Source organism: Lissotriton helveticus, chromosome 7, assembly GCF_964261635.1.
Source record: "Lissotriton helveticus chromosome 7, aLisHel1.1, whole genome shotgun sequence".
Lineage (NCBI taxonomy): Eukaryota > Metazoa > Chordata > Amphibia > Caudata > Salamandridae > Lissotriton > Lissotriton helveticus.
Genome location: NC_136068.1, coordinates 1,210,417,914 through 1,210,437,196, shown reverse-complemented (window position 1 = coordinate 1,210,437,196; position 19,283 = coordinate 1,210,417,914). Strand labels below are relative to the sequence as shown.

Here is a 19,283-nt window from a genome sequence, read left to right as displayed (position 1 = left end):
AAATCTGGCATGCTTTTTCTAATGAACTGATGAAGTCATTACTATTTAACAATGACTTTACCCAACACCCGCCTATTCAAGTGCACATAAACTGGCAACCACAATGCATGCATTAACAAAATTTAAAAAATTTAGTACGTTCAGCTTTCAAAATAATATTACAACCCCTCTCAAATGGGACTAACAAGAAACATCACAGGGAAACTCCAGGGTTTGCAGAGTGGGTGGCCAACATCAAAACTCTAGCCAACTGCTGTAATCTGCGAGATTCCATGCAAAAAAATACCTATCTCGTTTTATAAGAGTATTACATCATTATTTTATCAATTTCAGGTCGAGCCTAGTGCAGCACGCATGAGCTGCTCTAAGGGAGGCTTCTTGTGAGCACCCCACATTGTTCCTAAACTTCTCTGTGAGAGTTAGTTAAATCCCACATATTCAATTGACCTTTGCGTGTGGCTTTCAGTACTGAAAGCACGCAAATGGCCAAAGACGGCGTCATGTCCCGCCGTTTCTTTTAACGTCAACTATCCTTGCCTAGGGAGCTCGGGCACGAGCATTGAGCCAGCTGCATACCTTCCTTATCGTGATCTTGCCTCATGTACCTAACTTTGTTTTTCAGCCTTTTTAATGTGCGCGCTCCACTCCCGGCCTTGTTATTTTTTAATTACCGCTGCCAGGGAGAATTCTGCAGGAAGACTACCAGGACGCCGAGTATGTGACATGCAGCTTTTACAGAGGAATTTACAGTCAACCAAGTGACTTTTATTTTGGAAACAAATGACTGGAGACTAAAGACCCCTGCGGTAGCAGCATTTACTACCCAAGCAATGTGGAACTTGAAACTCCAAGCTCTGTGTAAGGAAGGCCTCAATTAAGATACTTTACAACAGGAATCAATCACATCTACGCAGTAACAACGAGATTTATTTATGAATTTGGAATTGGGAAATTGTAATTTTAAGCTACATGAATTACTGCGGCATTTCACAGAGTTTGGAATATCTATCTCCCTGTCGAGTACACACTGGTCTATGCAGCACACATGTTTGCATCCTCAACTGTCCTTCTCAGTCTGGACTATCACAAAAAGGAGCTTAGAGGGAAAAGAACAGGGTTGCCCTCCACTCAAACAACATCAATAACAATGAAACCCTGTATTATGGACGCAAAAAGTGTCAGTATGCCATGCAACAGATCACACTCGTATCAGTGTTTGCCTTGGCATTACTCTCATATCTATCGTACTTACATGGGTATCTACTGCAATGCGTCCAACACCTGAAAATCATGAAAAAACTTTAATTTTTTTATAAAAACCGGGAAGAAGGTTAGGTATATTGGTTAACATCCATTGACAGTCGAACAGAACGTCACACAATGACTGAAAAATCAGTCTATCCAGTGCTAACCCAAAAGTATTTCAAAGGTGCTAAAGCAAATTCAACAACAAAAATCATCTGACAAAAAGAATGACACCTCACGGGAACACCACCCTCGGGGTAACTGGCGAGTATTCACCAGACTGGGCCCCTTTTCTCATCACTGGTCGTCATTCAATTCAAAAATGAAAAAAGTGTCCAAACAAAACCAAACAAAGTGAAAGTGCATAAAAGCAGAGCCCTTTGGCACTGCTGGTGACAATACAGCGTGATTAAAATCAACAGGCACACCTGTTCACAACCAATTTATTCCTATTATTTAGGCGTGGCCTGTCAAATTAAAAAGGCTGGTAGCTAACCTTGCATACCATTACCTATCGCCAACATGTTTCTCTGCCTCAAAAGTAACGGCAGATTCGTCAGGGCAACACCACTTGTCACCACACCACTGTTGGACACTTTGTTCTGTAGCGACTGTCAAATAGAAGAAAACAGTATAACATACATTAAAAAAGGGGGGACCCAAACTGCCATAATTTCAAGACAGATTTAAATCGCACGATCTGCGGTATTTACCCTCTAGCAGCTATCGTGACTCATACCGGCTGTAGAGGGAAATGGGCTTCAACGTAAATTACTTCAGCTACAAAGACCAGTTGTACCTTCAGATCTCTGGTACTTCTATGGGGGCCACTATGGCCCCCAGTTTGGCCTGTATTTACATTGGGCAATTTGAAGAGCACGTTGTCTACCCTGCCAGCAATCCCTTCCAGAGCCACCTCCGGCTCTGGAAGAGGTATATTGACGACGTGCTTTGCATTTGGTCGGGAACAGAGGAAGATCTGGTTTCCTTCCTCCATTGGCTCAATGTCCAGGATCCTACTTTTGAAATTTACTTGGTCCTATAACCGATTTAGGGCAGTGTATTTGGATTTGGTCATTGAGGTCAAAGATGATACCATTAACACCTGTGTTCATCAGAAGCTTACCGACAGAAATTCCTTGCTTCTGTATGACTCTTTCCACCCCCGGGCATTAAGGGATAACCTCCCAGTGTGGCGGTTCCTCCGCTACAGGAGGAATTGTTCTACAACTAATGCCTTTTTGGAGCAGTCAAATCATCTGACTTCCAAACTGAAAAATCGTAATTATCCCAACAAAGTGGTCAGACATGCTAGAAAAAGAGCCCTTAACAATCCGCGCAGTGTCCTCCTTGAAAAGAATGTAAGGAATAGGGATGACTGCATACCAATAGTGATGACATTTGATCCCCTTGCAACCAAAATCAGACAATCCATACGGAAACATTGGTCGCTCCTATTCAACAATGATTTTCGCATGCCTTCCCCCAGGTTTGCGTTCCGGAGAGCAAGTAATCTAAAGGATAAACTGGTACACACTCGTGAACCCATGGATAGAGCATTGAGTAACACCTCCATTCCTAATGGGCACTATCCATGTGGTTCATGTTCTGTGTGCCCACCCACGAAGAGGAGCACAAGTGTTACATTGTCTTCAGGCAAGGAATGGTTCTTGTATCATTTCAGCAACTGTAACACCACGCATGTGGTGTACCGATTGCTATGCCAATGTGGTTTGCAATACATTGGGCTCACATCTCGAAAAATCAAGGTTAGAGTGCAAGAACACTTGAGCACCATTAGAGCAGGGAAACTAACGACTAAGGCCCAGATGTAGGTAGCCAAATACCGGTCGGTAACGGCCGATTTCGGCCGTTACCGACCGGTATTTGGCTTTTGAGATGTAGGGGGATTGCAACAGGCCATTTCGATAATTTTACCGATTCGGTAAATATACCGGTCGGTAAATTTACCGACCGGTATTTTTACAGAATCGGTAAAATTGAGATGTAGGTGGGACTCTTCTGAGTCCCACAAGAGCTACAAATTCGGTATTTTACCATCAAATTCAATTTGATGGTAAAATACCGATTCAGGTGTGCATGCACATGTGTGCATGCACACCTGTGCCATATGACAGGCAGACCTGCCCTTAGGGCAGGTATGCCTGCCACATGGCCCCCGAACCTTTTTTGGGGGTGCTAGAGGGTGTCAAAGTGACACCCCCTGCACCCTTGTCAAAATCGGTATTTACCGATTCGGTAAATACCGACCGGTAATGCCCCATTCATTCCTATGGGCTTCAAAGCCCATAGGAATGAATGGAGCATTACCGGTCGGTATTTACCGAATCGGTAAATACAGATATTTACCGATTCGGTAAATGGAACATCTGGATGTTCCTACATACCCCCCCTTCTTATTTACCGATTCTTAATTACCGAATCGGTAAAATTCGGTAATTAAGAATCGGTAAATAAGTTCTACTTACATCTGGCCATAAGTTAGTACAGCACTGCTTTAAGGAAAAACACAGCTTTACTTGGACTGTTTTAGAAAAAGTCAAGGGGACCACGCAGAATATGGAGAACCTGTTGTTAAGCAAGGAAGCACGATGGATTTGTAGAGAAAAAAGCAACCAAATTGGACTGAATGAAATCATAGAGTGGAATAGAATCAAGCTATAGGCATCTGTGGTTCATACTCTCTGCTCTTTGGTGTCCCCTGGGGCTCCAGAGGACTGATCCGCTGTTGTGGGCAGGCAGTGCGGCCCTGCATTCTACTGTAGACACTTCCACACCATTCGGTGATATCCTTCGTTGTATGTACTAGTACCACCATCTTACAGTGTTACACCTTTCTATTAAGGTTACTGTATTGAGGCCATTATTCAGTAGGTTTGGGGCTCCTTTAATGAGCCTTGGCAGCTGCTTTGTTTTGGAAATTCATATAAAACAATAGTGGTTGGGTGTAGCACACATTTTAATACCACTCTAAGATGGCTGCTAATGTTGATTACCTATGGTGTGGTCCTCTTTTCGCCATTTACTTATTTTGTGCACCGCGTGCCTACCTGGCTGGTTATGGTACCCCATGTTTTTAATTTTTTTTGTATATGAACTTTTGAATAGGACTGTATCCAGTCTTAGAAAAGTGATTTTCGACCTACCCTTACTGCGCATACACGCGCATTTGACCAGCTCAAGAGGGCGGCCGCTCTAGCCAACGCGTGTCATGTGACTTGCGTCTACCGGCATCTGCACGCAGCGCCACTTCATTAAGGAGAAGCTGGGCATGCCTTTAATACCGGTGGAGACAACGCGCGCCGCATTTAGGAGCACGGTGAGGAGTAGGGGATCCGGGACATTGGGGGCGGTTTTGTTCCGCTCCTTGGTTCATAGTTTTCCTCTGGATGCGTGTAATGTTAGATGTCAGTACCGCACACTCAAACTACAGAGCTCGCATAGAATGCAGGATTGAAATGTGTTTATTCACCGTGCTTTAACTCGTTACATCACATGTGGTGTGTGTTCATGTAGGAGCTTTAACTAGAGATTCAAGCAATTGGCAATATAGAGCTAGGCGTGCGGACTACCTTTTTAAAGTACTCATTAGTCCCGGGTGCACCTAGATGCAATATGGTGCACAGCACACATTAGGACTGTGGTCGGGGGCTATCCCGAGTATTGTCTTTTATCAACAGCGGTAACCTGCATATTTTGTAATCTCACAAGGTCTAAGGAATTCCCTTCACCAGTGTTTTGGCTGCTCGTGTACCATGCGTGAGCCACAATACGAATGAGACTAGGAGTTCATCCTCTTGTTTGCATAGTTGATTTTTAATGGCCTGACAATGAGCATTTACATGTGTAATGTCCGTGTGGTGGTGTGTCTCTTGTCATGTTCTTGTATTTTTCATATGTGCACTCCAGATTGATGTTTACAATTGTGCTGGCCAAATTATTTTTGAAGAAACCTCATTGCAGGAGGATTACATTGAAGCCCATTTCCCTCTACAACCGGTATGAGTCACGATAGCTGCTAGAGGGTAAATACCGCAGATGGTGCGATTTAAATCTGTCTTGAAATTATGGCAGTTTGGTTCCCCCCTTTTTAGGTCGAGCAGACCTAAAAAGCATGCGAAACATGCTTAGTTTGCGAAGACAACTTTTGCTGGCGTGTCTGGGGGAATGTGAGACAGCGATCGGCCACGCGCCTCGCTGTCTCAGATTCCTCCTCGAGGGCGCGCACGTCACCGTGCACATCCCCTGCCTGGCATTCACTCTCAATCACACACAGCCATACACACGCATGCGCGCACACACACATACACCCACGCAGGCACAATGCATACACACACGCACAAGCGCCCATGCACGCACGCACATACATACATGCAGAGACACCCCCCCCGCACACATACACACACGAAAGCACTGAAGCCCCCCCAGCCCTTTGGAACTTACCGGGCCAATCTCGGGGGACTCCACTCGCAGCACGCTCCTTTCCCGGGGCTCCCACTTGGTCAAGGGAGCCCCGCAACACTTCCGCAACCTCCTGCTGGCGGCCCCGGGGCTCTCCACCGCTCACAGGAGCCCCGGGCCGCAAGACGGATTTACGCCTCCTCTTCCGGTCCGAACGCGGCCACGCCCCCGTCACAAGGCGACCTTGCCTGACTTCCGGTGCGGCCGCGGCGGGATTGCAACGCTGAACTGCTTTTTATTAAACAGAATAGCACATCCATGCTTTGTAATACGGTGAATGAAGGCAAGTTCGAAAGGTGGGAATTTACACATGTTGGCAGGTAATCAAATAAAGTTTGACCATGTACAATGCTTTTTATTAATGTGTTGGCTTTTTAAACACATAAAAGGCATTGTGATTTACAATGCTAATAGCATAAACTCTCGCAAACGCGAGACCTATTGCATTGTAAATGCTTGTTTAATGTATGTTATACTGTTTTCTTCTATTTGACAGTCGCTACAGAACAAAGTGTCCAACAGCGGTGTGGTGACAAGTGGTGTTGCCCTGACGAATATGCCGTTACTTTTGAGGCAGAGAAACATGTTGGCGATAGGTAATGGTATGCAAGGTTAGCTACCAGCCTTTTTAATTCGACTGTCCACGCCTAAATAATAGGAATAAATTGGTTGTGAACAGGTGTGCCAGTTGATTTTAATCACGCTGTATTGTCACCAGCACTGCCAAAGGGCTCTGCTTTTATGCACTTTCACTTTGTTTGGTTTTGTTTGGACACTTTTTTCGTTTTTGAATTGAATGACGACCAGTGATGAGAAAAGGGGCCCAGTCTGGTGAATACTCGCCAGTTATATAATCAATCAAAACACAAAATACCTGGGGGTCAAAAAATATAAGTCAATCAAGAAGGATCTCAACACCGATACTACACCAATAACACCCGTGAGAACATTGTGCATGTTAAAGGTGCCGGCCAAATCAAGGCTCAAGAGCATATGGAGAGAATGATTCCCATCAGAAGCCACACTGTACCGCCCTCTTTCTCATCATTTGGGTTCTCCTTACCCAGGAGGCAATAACGGCTGGTCAGATGTAACCGTAGCCGATAAATGTGACAAGTGGGAGGTATGTTGTGCAAAAAATTAATTAAAGAGGCTCCTGAATAAAGCAGTGTATGGTGATAATGGTGAAAAGTGAAAGGTAGTCGTAAAATTAGGTGAATTGGGTAGAGAAACAAAATTTATTAGTATCTCCCAATCCCTAAGGTTAAAAAGCAAGTGTAAGTGCGGGTTTGAAATAATAACCGTACTTAATAGTGGTCAACATGTTTCTGCATGTAAATAGAACAAAGTTTCCAATGCATTCGTCAGGACCTTTGATGGTTAACACTACTGCTTGTAATAAAATATGAAAAAATATCACCTGAAAGTCCCAGGTGTGTACTCAACCGTATACTGTTATTGCGTTGCATCAGACGGTATTGGATCCAAACAGAAAGACAAAGACACAAAAACAACAAGAAACATGAATAAATCATATTCTCAGGGTTTTTTTCAATACAAACCCCGTGTGATGGAAACCCATTCACAACTATTCGGACATAACGTTCCAAATGACACTCACCCATAAGTGTTGGTTGAGAGGCTTCACCCCACCTGGCTGCAGCTCAGGTTGAAGGAGCACCGCTCTAAAAACAATATTATTTTGCTTTTAGAATTGATAAAACACCAATGTGAAAGAAATTAGAAAAAAAGGTTTAGGCAGAGGTCAAGTATGGTTTTTTGTTACTCCATCACTATTTTCCGTGGGTGCCCCACTATCACGATCCCCCAGCACTCGTACCAGAGTGGAATATTCCGCTGAAGTAACCATCCAGGCGGAATCAAATGGCAAATTACAAATGCAGGGAGCGAGTACGCTTTCAAAGGTTAACACAGCTCTTTAGAGCGCGTGTAGCTTCTGATCATTCAAACGCGTGTTGTTGGCTTAGCTAAATGCGCGTTTGAAAAGTAAGGCGCGCTGACTCTATTGCGCAAAAATAACCATACAGGCGAAATCAGATGGCAAATTACAAATGCAGGGAGCGAGTGCGCTCTCAAAGGTTAGCACAGCTCTTTAGAGCGCGTATAACTTCAGATCTTTTAGACGCCAGTTACCCCGAGGGTGGTGTTCCCGTGAGGTGTCATTCTTTTCGTCACATATTTTTTTGACAGATGATTTTTGTTGTTGAATTTGCTTTAACACCTTTGAAATACTTTTGGGTTAGCACTGGATAGACTGATTTTTCAGTCATTGTGTGACGTTCTGTTCGACTGTCAATGGATGTTAACCAATATACCTAACTTTCTTCCCGGTTTTTATAAAACAAATTACGTTTTTTCATGATTTTCAGGTGTTGGACGCATTGCAGTAGATACTCATGTAAGTACGATAGATATGAGGTTAATGCCAAGGCAAACACTGATACGAGTGTGATCTGTTGCATGGAATACTGACACTTTTTGCGTCCATAAGACAGGGTTTCATTGTTATTGATGTCTTCTCAGTCTGGAACCAGGAACCTTGAGGATTTGCTCAGATCCCAGAGCAGGCACGTCACTCCACTGTGCTGCAGGTATGGGACTCAAAGTGGGGAATGTGACATTGGGTAATAAAGAAATCTATGCAGTGGGTGCATAACTCACTGAGTGATCCTTCTGGGATTTGACCATGTGACCTGCAGGTTACACATAGCTCTTTGCAGCAGGAGCATTAACTATTTCAGAAAGCTAAAGGGGATCAGGTCTTTGAAACCTGGATCTTTTTATCTCGTGCATGTACGTTGCAGGCTATATTAATGAGATTAGAACCCTGTGACCTCTGGAGCAGAGTCCGGGTCACACCGAGCTTTCGCGCTAATGTTGCAACTGGGAGCTTGCAGGATGCAGATAAACTACAGCCGTTAGCCCTCACCTTCCTCAATATGCTATGATTTCAGCCTGTGACCTGCAGGTTACACGTACATCTCAGCGGCATTTGCTCAACTCACTGAGCTATCTTATCAGCTAACTTATGTTGCTAGATACATAGCATGTAGCCAGCCCTTCATGTTTTACTGGATACCTACGTCTCCATTTTATCGCTATATGTTCAGGACTTCATATAAGTACTCGAGATACAGAGACAAAGCACCATATGGATTGCATAATTATATTGATATATTAACGTTTTATCAATGCACTGTACTAGTGTACTTCCCGGTTTCTCCACTGTATATGTGGCCACATTTTAGAAGTATTCCTGCAGATTCACGTAGGATCATGGTCGTTTACGTCCAACATTTCAATCTAAGCCAATAAGCTACTGTTTCGGAGTCCTGCAGTCAGATGTGTGTTGTATTCTCTATTTTATGGCTACAGGCGTATTGTGGAATTTAGAATATAAAGGGAATCTTGGGTTTTCCATGTGGATCAGTTGGCGCAGCTACTTTTCTAGGCAGTGGTTTAGGAGGCCTTCTCCTGTAGTTGATTGTGAATAAGTTACCATGTTCCAGGCGTTCCTTCTCCGTTATATTTTCACTGTGTGGGTAATCATTCATCAAGCAAACTAACTTAGGGGCACATTATGATGGAGGATTTTCCGCATCCGGGCCGGGCCGGCGGAAGCCACCGCCGGCCCGGCGGATGCGGAAAATCCTCTGCGGACCCACCAAAGACCCACCGCCACATTAGAATGAGGGAACGCCGCAGCACATGCGGACATTCCCTCCTACTCAGGCCTCGCGTACGGACGCTAGTCCATCCGCGATCGTAATGGGCCCCATAGTGTGAATTACAAACAAAGCCTTGTTTCACCGCGAGGAACAATTAGTCAAAGTGAGGGAGCATCGGAGGACAGTGCTATAGGACGCCACCTCTCGCTCACTTATGGAACAGTATATTACATCAACAGGTGCACTATGTGTGCGTGATAGCGCGTGTGCATGCATGCGCCTGGATGTCATTTACCACACTGCAAAGTAATAAAGCTTAGTATGCAGGGCATTTTTTCAGATTAATGGATAATCGAGGTTTATTCATTTTATTTAATTAACAAGCATTGGCATAGCCAATAGGTCTCACCTCTGGGACCTGATAAGTATTTAACCATGCAGCACATAAACCTAAACAACTGAATACCAGAAAACTTGCAGCCCTGTATACAGCTGACACCCTAGCTGCAAATGGCATGGAAGGTGAAGAGCTCCAGCAGGCATACATGCCAAGAAACCCGATTCTGGCGGGAGACTACCAATCTTTTAAACCCAAAATTGCTTTATTTTAGCTGTCTCCCACAAGAAACTGCCTCTGCTTCAAAAGAAGTCAATAGGAAAAATACATTCTCCCCATTATATATTTTTTTTAGATCACTGCATAGAAGCCCAACGCTGGGCTACAGTAAGAAAAACAAGTCCTAGGGCTGATCTCCAGAGCCCACGAAGTACATACACATATAAGTATATACTAAAGTATATACAAGAGGTCTCGAATGCCTGACCTAAAAAGTGACCTGTCTTAACAATAGATGAACCTCGTAGCAACAATACTAGGATAGTATGGTTGTCACCCTGAGCACAAGTTTTTTGCTGATACTTCAGCTCCAAAAAAATTTAAACAATAAATGTTCAAGCAAAAAAGGTTTTTGGAAGTTAATTCATGTGTCTTTATTCACACTTTTCCATTGATCAATATTCATATATTCCCAATTAGGATTATCCAATGCATTTCGGCAGGTATTCCCGCCTTCATCAGGGAATGATTTCTGTAAATGAAAACAACTTTCAATCAGTATCCCAACTTACTATACTCAAAACGTTCAAATCAAGACTTTCTCTAATACATGATGTTAATAAATAAATCAATTCGTAACTCATACACTCTACTGTGCTATAACGATACGTTCTAACCAAATTGCTGAAAATTGGGTTTAAAACTCTATATCTCTTTCGATTAGTCACCAAACTCTTATCGCTATCAGTAACAACGTGTCACTATCGGTAATTGCATGTTTTATACCAATTCCATGAGCCCTCGTAACTACTCATACTGCTCGCTAGTTGCTCTACGATATGCTTGTGTTCTATATCTAAACTGTTACTAAAAGACCGTTCTTACCTTTCTTAGTTACTCGCGTACGGCATATTACCGTGTGTAGATCCAGCAAGCTTCTACTTCCGTGTTGCTAAAAACGCGCTGAGACGCGCATGCGCTAATATGTTCTACTTACGCGCGCTGTTATTAAAGGGACAATGTCCTTTTTTTTGGCGACGGTGATCTAATGTGTAAATTATCGTTGGCGGTTCGATCCCCAGCGGGGGTGGATGTTCAATCATGTGATTGCGCCTGATGCGTATGCACAAAAAAACTGGCCTGATAAATAATATAGTCCTAAACAATTCCAATAACGCATAAGTCAGTACAAATATACAGTGTAAATTATCTAATGTGTAAATTATCGTTGGCGGTTCGATCCCCAGCGGGGGTGGATGTTCAATCATGTGATTGCGCCTGATGCGTATGCACAAAAAAACTGGCCTGATAAATAATATAGTCCTAAACAATTCCAATAACGCATAAGTCAGTACAAATATACAGTAAACATTTCCATTCATATGTAACTCAAAGTGAATTATAAGTAGCACAGAAACTCTGTGCGTTCATTAAGCCCTTTCGGCTTAAGGCAGTTCGAATAATAGATCTAATAGTTCTCTTGTTTTAACAAATTGTTCTTGTTGACCATTCCTTCCTTTTTCTCCACTATTTCCAACACATAGACTCTCAATTGGCTTATGTGATGTTGCTTTTCTGTGAAATGTTCTGCCACTGACGATTTGGAGGATTGAGGGCGTATATTGCTTTTGTGTTCATTCACTCTTAATTTCAATTTTCTTTCCGTATGTCCCACATAAACGTCTCCGCATGGACACTTGAGCATATAAATTATATTCGTTGAATCACAAGTGGCATTCACTTTTAGGTGGATTGGAAATCCTTTCCTAGGATGTGTTATGGTTGTTCCTTTCATTATGTTGTGGCAAGTGTTGCAGTTGAGGCATGGTATCGTGCCTCTGTATGTGGGCTTTGATTGTGGTTCTTTGGTTGGTTTAAGGAAATCCGCTAGGTTCTTGGCTCTAGTGTGGGCGAATACTGGTTCTTGGGTGAAAGCTCCTTGAAAGTCAGGTTCCATGGACAAAATTGGCCAATGTCGTTTTATGATTTTTTTAAATTGTGTGGTGAGTGTGGAGTATTTGCTGACACAAGTAATTTGTTGTTCTTGTGTTTTTTGTTTGCTCTTCAAAAGGTCTTGTCTGGATTTAAACTCAACTCTGGTTCTGGCTTCTTGCAATATTTGCTCTGGATATTCTCTGTTTCGAAACCTCTGTGTCATACTGTCTATTTGTGATGTGCATTGCGGGGTCTCTGAAACCACTCGTTTGACCCTCAAAAATTGTGAATAAGGGAGGTGTCTTTTTAATGCTTGCGGGTGGTGGCTTCCATATTGCAATAGGTTGTTCCTATCTGTGGTCTTTCGGAACAAGTTAGTGGTGAGTGTGTTTCCTCTTTTATTGATTTCTACATCCAGGTATTGGATTAGTGTTTCATCTATGTTACAAGTGAATCCAATTCTGTCCTCTTTAGTGTCTAGGATTTTGATCTGTTCATGTAACGATTGTTTGGTACCCCTCCAAATTACGAAAATGTCGTCTATGAAACGTACATACATTGAAGTGTTCTGATGCCATGTTTGATTCGAACAGATATGTTCCTCTTCAAATGCTGCCATGTATAAATTAGCATACGCCGGTGCGGCGCAAATGCCCATTGATGTACCACTGCATTGCATGTACCACCTTTTGTCAACTATCCTAGTATTGTTGCTACGAGGTTCATTAAGCACGTTCCAGGTGGGGAACGATACCCTGGTTGCACAGAGAACTTTTCAAACGTTGGATAAAGCGGTGCACTATCCCACATTCTTAAGCCTATTTAACAATAGATGAGTCACGTCATTTTGAAGCGGTGAATGGTAGACTTTTTTTTATAGCTGATGTAGTGTCTGCTGGCAACGTAATAATGCAGCCCCTTCCTAAGAGCCCTGCTAACACCCACCCAACACATTCATCCCCATTGAGGGGACGTTACTAATAAAAGGGGCCAGATGTACGTGCCCTGGGCAAGTATTGCACCCACCAGTGGTTGCCAAAGTGGGCAATAACACTATCGGAGGGGCGTGGGAACAATCCTGGGGGGCAGTGGTAGCCTCAGGTGCAATTGGGGAGTGATGAATAAAAATAATGGGGCCGTGGAAGTATAAAGAAAGAAAAAAAGATAAGAACATTTTAAAAAACTGTTCGTATATGTTTCATCTGTTGTGTAACATAGAGTTAGAGTCGTAATGATTACTTCATTTTACCAAATAAACAAACAAAATGCAAGTTATAACGGTACCAATTGGCGGTCAAGTTCGCCAACCGGTCTTAACAAGCAAGTGTTGGCAGGTGAGTGTGTTGTGCATTGTCGGGAAGACCAGCATGCATCTTACCTATTGTCACCACTTGGAGGCTCCCCATTCTGACTTCAATCAACGATTCGAGGATATTCTTAAAATAAACATACCCGATTGGGTTTTGAACCCTTTTTCAAGTACAAAAACAGAAGAATCTCCAAAATTGCAAGAAGAACTGATAAAAGTAACAGCAAATGAGGAATTTAAATTCAAAGACGGCTACCAACAGTTCTGACTGCAAAAGCAGATACCTACACTTTATCCTGGATTATGGGCTATAGTAAAAAAAGTTTTAAATTGCATTTCCTTCATCATATTTAGTGGAATGTGGGTTCAGTGCAGTCACAATGCTGTTAACTGAAAAATAAACCGACTGCAAATAGCTAATTGTGGTGATTTAAAAAATCTGCTGACCAAAATAGAGCTGAACATTGATAAATTGAAAGCAGAGCACCAGTTTCATCCTTCTCTTAAGGATTATTTTTAATGTTATCCATACTTTTTATTTTAATATTATCCTTCACTCTTTTAATTTTCTGTGTGTTAAGCGAGTGTTTCTATGGTTGATTTTTTTTCAAGGTGTCTTATTTACAACAACATCTTTCTTTGATATGTTGTAGGGACGTAGGTAGAAATATATATTACATAGAAAAAAGCAAATTCGTTATTGCATCTTTCTGTTTTTTCACTTATATAAGGTAGATTTTCAAAGGGGCGCTGATTAATTTTGTTTTTGAAACGGGGGAAGTAGGTCAAATAAGTTTGGGAACCTCTAGCACCCATTACAATAGCATCTGTGTTGTTCTTCCACTTAGCATGTGGGCCAAGGCCCACAACACCACATTGGTGACCAGGCAGTCTGGACACAGCCTACAGCTGCATCTCTGGTATGACATAGCCCAGCATGCTATGGCCCTACCTGGTGAGGTGCCCGTTTGCTACCCACACAAGCCTGCCACCATCTGTTCTGACAAGAGGAAAGGGGAGGGGAGCAGCGCCCTCCGAACGAGTGAGCCAGGTATGCAAACTTCCAGCGCGGCCCCAAGGTAGGAGGATCTTCGGGCACTGCAACCTGTAGTGAGCCAGGATGCTGGCACCCACTCAGAGAGAAAGTGAGGGTGGGCCCACTGCGCGCACATACCCCTTGATGGCAGAGTGAGTGGTGAGATTGTCCTGGAGGCTCCAGGCTCATGCCTTCTACACGGTCGGAAGACAGCAGCATTAGTGAAACAAACTCTGTACAGCACCCCGCACAAACTCTCAGAGTGCGGGTAGCAGCGGAAATGGCCCCCCACTCACGTCCTGGGCTGCAGAGGAGACCACGGCTGTGAAGAGAGCTGAGACCGGTTTGGAAAGTGCTGCATGCCCTATAGTGATCCCCTGCCGCCAAAGTATGCTGCCAGGAAGCCGCCTGTAAGTGCAGCAACAAATCGAAAACGTACTGATCCCCTCAACACCTACATGCAGAGTAGCCAGAAGTGAATATAACGGCCCGATGACATCCCCCCACCCCATCACGCCTACTCAGGCCAGGAGAGTGGGCAATATCGAAGTCTGACTCTTTTTACAGTAACCAGGTTCAGCATTTTAACCCACCACTATTGCTGAGAAAGCTGTTTGCCCCCTGGTGGCCACTACTGCAGGAGCTGAGAAGACCGTATTGACCTCCGGAGGCCCATAAACTCCAGTGAAGTACAAGTCCTGCCAGGCAGGGACAGTGTCACAGCACAAAAGAAACCAGTATTGAGCCCGAGTGCAGAGAGGCCAAAGGGTAGTGGTGCTGAAGTTAGGCCCATGCACTGGGTTGGAGACCAAACAGGAGTAGACTCCAGCTACTGCCAACCTCAAGGTCACCAGGGCTCAAGCAGCAAACCTTATTAAAGTGCAAGGAATGGTCAGCGCCCTCTGGGGGCTGCCTGCTGATATCACTGGGAGGAAAGGGAGCTGACTCCCAAGGAATTCAGACTGCACCAGCCGTGCAGTAAAGGAGGAGAGCGCTACCACCGAAGAAAAGTGCGCTCAGACCAGATGAGACACCCATTCTCCAAGGGCTAGGACCAGCAGAACTGCCGAGGTCTGTGTGCTCCCAGCCAGAGGGTGTTGTTATGTTTGGTCGGCTGCACCACCACTGTTGTAGTGGCAGGGGTGTATCATCGTGAACTCCCACACAAGGCGATTTTGTGGGATAGGACAGCGGAGGGAGGAGCGAAGAAAAGTGAAAATAATAAAGGATACGGGAGCTAGACCTCATGGTCACCTCCGGGTTATCAATCCTACACGTGTGTCCCTGTTTATTTGTATAGCGCTGAAGCCGCATGGCTTTCTCCCATACCTTCATCCGCCAATCGTCTGCTGCATGTCCAAGGCGTTTGGAAAACTCAGCGTGCTGCGTCCTGGAAGGCATGATCATCACCTGCGTGCACTGAGACACGCCACCCCGAGGTTGCTTCCCTGTTGCCGAGCAGTGCATCCGCTGGTGGCTGGAGTGGCGCGAATTGTTACTGTGGCCGCGAGTGCCAGCCCCGCCCCACAACATGAGGCTGTGCTGCCCCCTCCTACACAGAAACCCCTGCAATGGCCTGACAAGCGTAGCTGCAACCATGCCACTGAACCCACAGTAAGGCAAAGACGAGTGGTGCGCACACGAGCGCCACAGCGAGACATCTGGTTTCACTTATCGCGCCCGCGTCTGGGCACGATATTTCAAACCAGATGGTGCCTGTGCGGGTAACCGCACGCAATAGGCCGTGGGCGGAGCAAAGGTGGGACATGCGCCCGCCTTTGCCCAATTGTGTGCTATATTTGTTAAAAAGACGCACGCAAAGGCCAATAGCCTGGGACAAAACCAAAAGCACACGCACGAGCGTGTGTTAGCGTGTGGTGAGATTTCTGAAGCCCTTACATAAAGTTTCGCAGGTGAGACCTAAAAAACAAAGCTTTTAATTTGTCTTATAAGGTCCCAAAGGCAAGACCTGTTGGCTATGCCAATGCTGGTTAAACTTGGTAACACTGCCTAAGCATTGGTTGCACCTCGTTAAAACCTGTTTAACACCAAAATATAGCAATAAGCAACGGAAGGGTGACCATTCCATCTTTGCAAAGGGCCTTCCACTGAGCAGCAACACTTGTCACTGCATTTTTTTTTTACTTTGAACCGTTTGAGCTAGAAACAATTTTTTTGTTAGAATCTGCAGATTATTGCACAGGTGATGGATTGTGGCAAATCTATAGCTATGAAATAATCGGTGTGGCCACATAATCACATAATTCCAGTGCCATTGGCTTTAAAATAGCGTAATCTAAATTCACACCTAAAAGCCTGATTGATATTAACAGATGATTTTCACAATTAATACGTCAGGCCTAGAGCCTTTATCATAACAGTTCATAATAAATAGATCAGGCCTATAGCCATGATGAGTGACTTGCCACCATAACCACCTAGGATCTGCTGCCTAGAGTATAAACTTCCCCACATGCCGAAACGCGCAATACATGCAGTACTTTTGGTGGAAGCACACAAATTCGGTCCAATCAAATACTGTACTCAAAAAGACCCAACATGTGAGTACAGCTTAAGCCCCTCTCTCAGTAGGACTCCGAAAACTCTCTTTTGTTGATCACATAAGATCTAGCAACAGTTGCATCGTTCAAGCTAGCCCTAAAAATCCATGTACATTAAAAACCGTACTCATCCCATTTGTGCTGCTGGCAGAGGAGAAACACACACATTATCTCGCTATCTAAGACACATTAATAGCATTACAAATTTTCAATGTATGCCCTTGAAAGTTCATGCTCGGTCAGCTGGATAAATAAAATGATCACAGCTGCGTGGAGGGCAAGCACTTTTTAGGTCGAGCATTCGAGACCTCCTGTATATACTTGAGTATATAATTATATGTGTATGTACTTTGTGGGCTCTGGAGATCAGCCCTAGGACTAGTCTGCTTCCGCTTAGGGACTTTTTTTGTCTGGTCAAAACTGTCTCTATTTAAGTGTCATAATAGAAAACGACCAACAGAGGTCAGTAAAATACCAGAATTGCTTTCAGCTTAAGGACTTTCTATTATTTTTCTGGCAACTCTCTATTTATTTTGATAGAAAACGATCAGCAGAGGTCAGTAAAATACCAGAATCATTTTAGCATTCTCTAGATTCCAGTCTACAGAAATTGTCTTCCAAGAGCACCCATAGACAATATTTTTTCAAATCTTGTATTTTCAGTGATAAGACCACAGAAGGCCCTGATTTTATTTTAAAAACAGAGCTTTGGTCTATACCATTTCCAGCTGAAAGGCAATATTTCTTTACATGTGTTCCCATACCTGGCGTGTCACACAGTTTGGTGCCCATTTTCCCTCCATGTTAAAGACCAGTAGATGTTTCAGCACCCAGGCTAATGCGCTGCACAGCTAAATACATATAAGGTCCCAAAGGCGAGACCGATTGCATTGCAAATGATTGTTTGTGAATGCACACAACTTGTGCCCAATCAAAACATGAATTGCAGCCACCCCACATCCGGACACAGCCAGAGCTCTTCACCTGGTGATACTAAATAAATGTCTGAGGGCAGCTGTGTTGTTAAGGCAGACCATAAACAACACCTAGACAACCGCACATCACACGCTGTAACTTGCAATCTCGAAGTGCTTCAGAGACCCACACGAGGGAGGTAAACGCTATACAAGTTCAATACAAGGTGCTAGGCTTATTCGGGTGCCCCCTCTTGTCGCGTGGGGCTCGGTACTCACCTCTCTTTTGAGCTTGGCCTCTGGCACGGTGTGTGTTTTGCAGGCCTTGTGGTCGACCAAGCAGTAGCAGCAGAGGCACTTTCCGTGCTCCTCGCAGAAGTACTCGAGGAGCTTCTTGTGATCTTTGCAGGTCCGGAGGCCCAGCTCGGAGCTCCCCAGCGGGCTGTGCAGCTGGTGGTGAGCGAACGCCTGGCTCCCCAGGTGAGGCTGCAGGTGCTCCTGGCAGAAGGAGGCGATGCAGGTTAGACACGTCCGGACGGCGGCCACCTTGAGGCAGGAGTCACAGGGCACGGCCCCGTCCGGACAGGACTCCTCTTCCTCCTCCGGCTCCGGCTGCGCCTGCTGCTCCTGCTGCTCCTGCTCGCACCGGTTCACGTCCAGCAGGTACTGCTGCACCACGGTATCCAGCACGGTGTTCTTGCGGAGCTCGGGTTTAGTTGCGAAGCCAGTGCGGCACTGAGGACATTTCCAGCCCTCCTGCGCCTCCGTGGCCCAGATCACCTCCAGGCAGACACGGCAAAAATTGTGTCCGCAGGGAGTGGTGACCGGGCTCTCGAAAGTGCCCAGGCAGATGGAGCAGGTAAACTCCTCGGAGAGGTCCAACAGCGAGCCCGACATCTCGGCCATCTTAGCAGGGAGTGACGGTCACCGAGAACAGGCAAGAATGGAAACCGAAACTTAAGAGCAGGCGAGAGGGAGGGAGTTAGTGGGCTGTCAGAGAAGCGCTGCCACTAGAAACGGAACTCCTGTGAGAATATGTGTATCTTCGATAAATAAACTCCTTCCTAGACTAACAGACTCGCAGCAGATCCCTCTGCAGGTTCTGTTATGGGATTCACTGTTTTAAAGCATAACAAACTAACTTCAGGCTATACATTTACCTGAAACTTGCCTAATAAATTCAAATTCTTTATTCGGTCAAATAAAAATAGACCCTAAAAGCACATGATATCTGATACAGATCCACAGTGTACAATAATATAAATTCAAATTTACATTAATTTAAAAACAGTTAAAAGGGTGATCACATCAGTGTGCTTTAATTTATTCATTTTATTTTATTTTATTGTTTTATAGAGCGCGAACTTGACCCGAGGGTATCAGTGCGCTTTACAGGGTAAACATAGCAGTGTACAATAGGCAAGGAATCACAATAGGGTAGCAGACATGTATGAACAGTTTACATATAATTAACTCCAGATAAGGCCCCAGATTTCTTGAAGAGGTAGGTCGGTATTCCGAAGGCGGGCGCTAGTCCGTATTAGATCAAGGTCTGT

General features: G+C 44.5%; 1 protein-coding gene across 1 annotated transcript in view; it reads right to left on the bottom strand.

Moving 5' to 3' along the window:
• Positions 1–18,661, bottom strand: part of TRIM25 (tripartite motif containing 25) — a 570,281-nt gene extending 551,620 nt beyond the window's left edge. Inside the window, exon 1 of the mRNA XM_078654404.1 lies at positions 18,007–18,661. Within this exon, the coding sequence (XP_078510530.1) occupies positions 18,007–18,633 (627 nt within the window). The 5' untranslated portion in view covers positions 18,634–18,661. The remainder of the gene's footprint in view (positions 1–18,006) is intronic.
• Between the last annotated feature and the right edge of the window lie 622 nt (positions 18,662–19,283).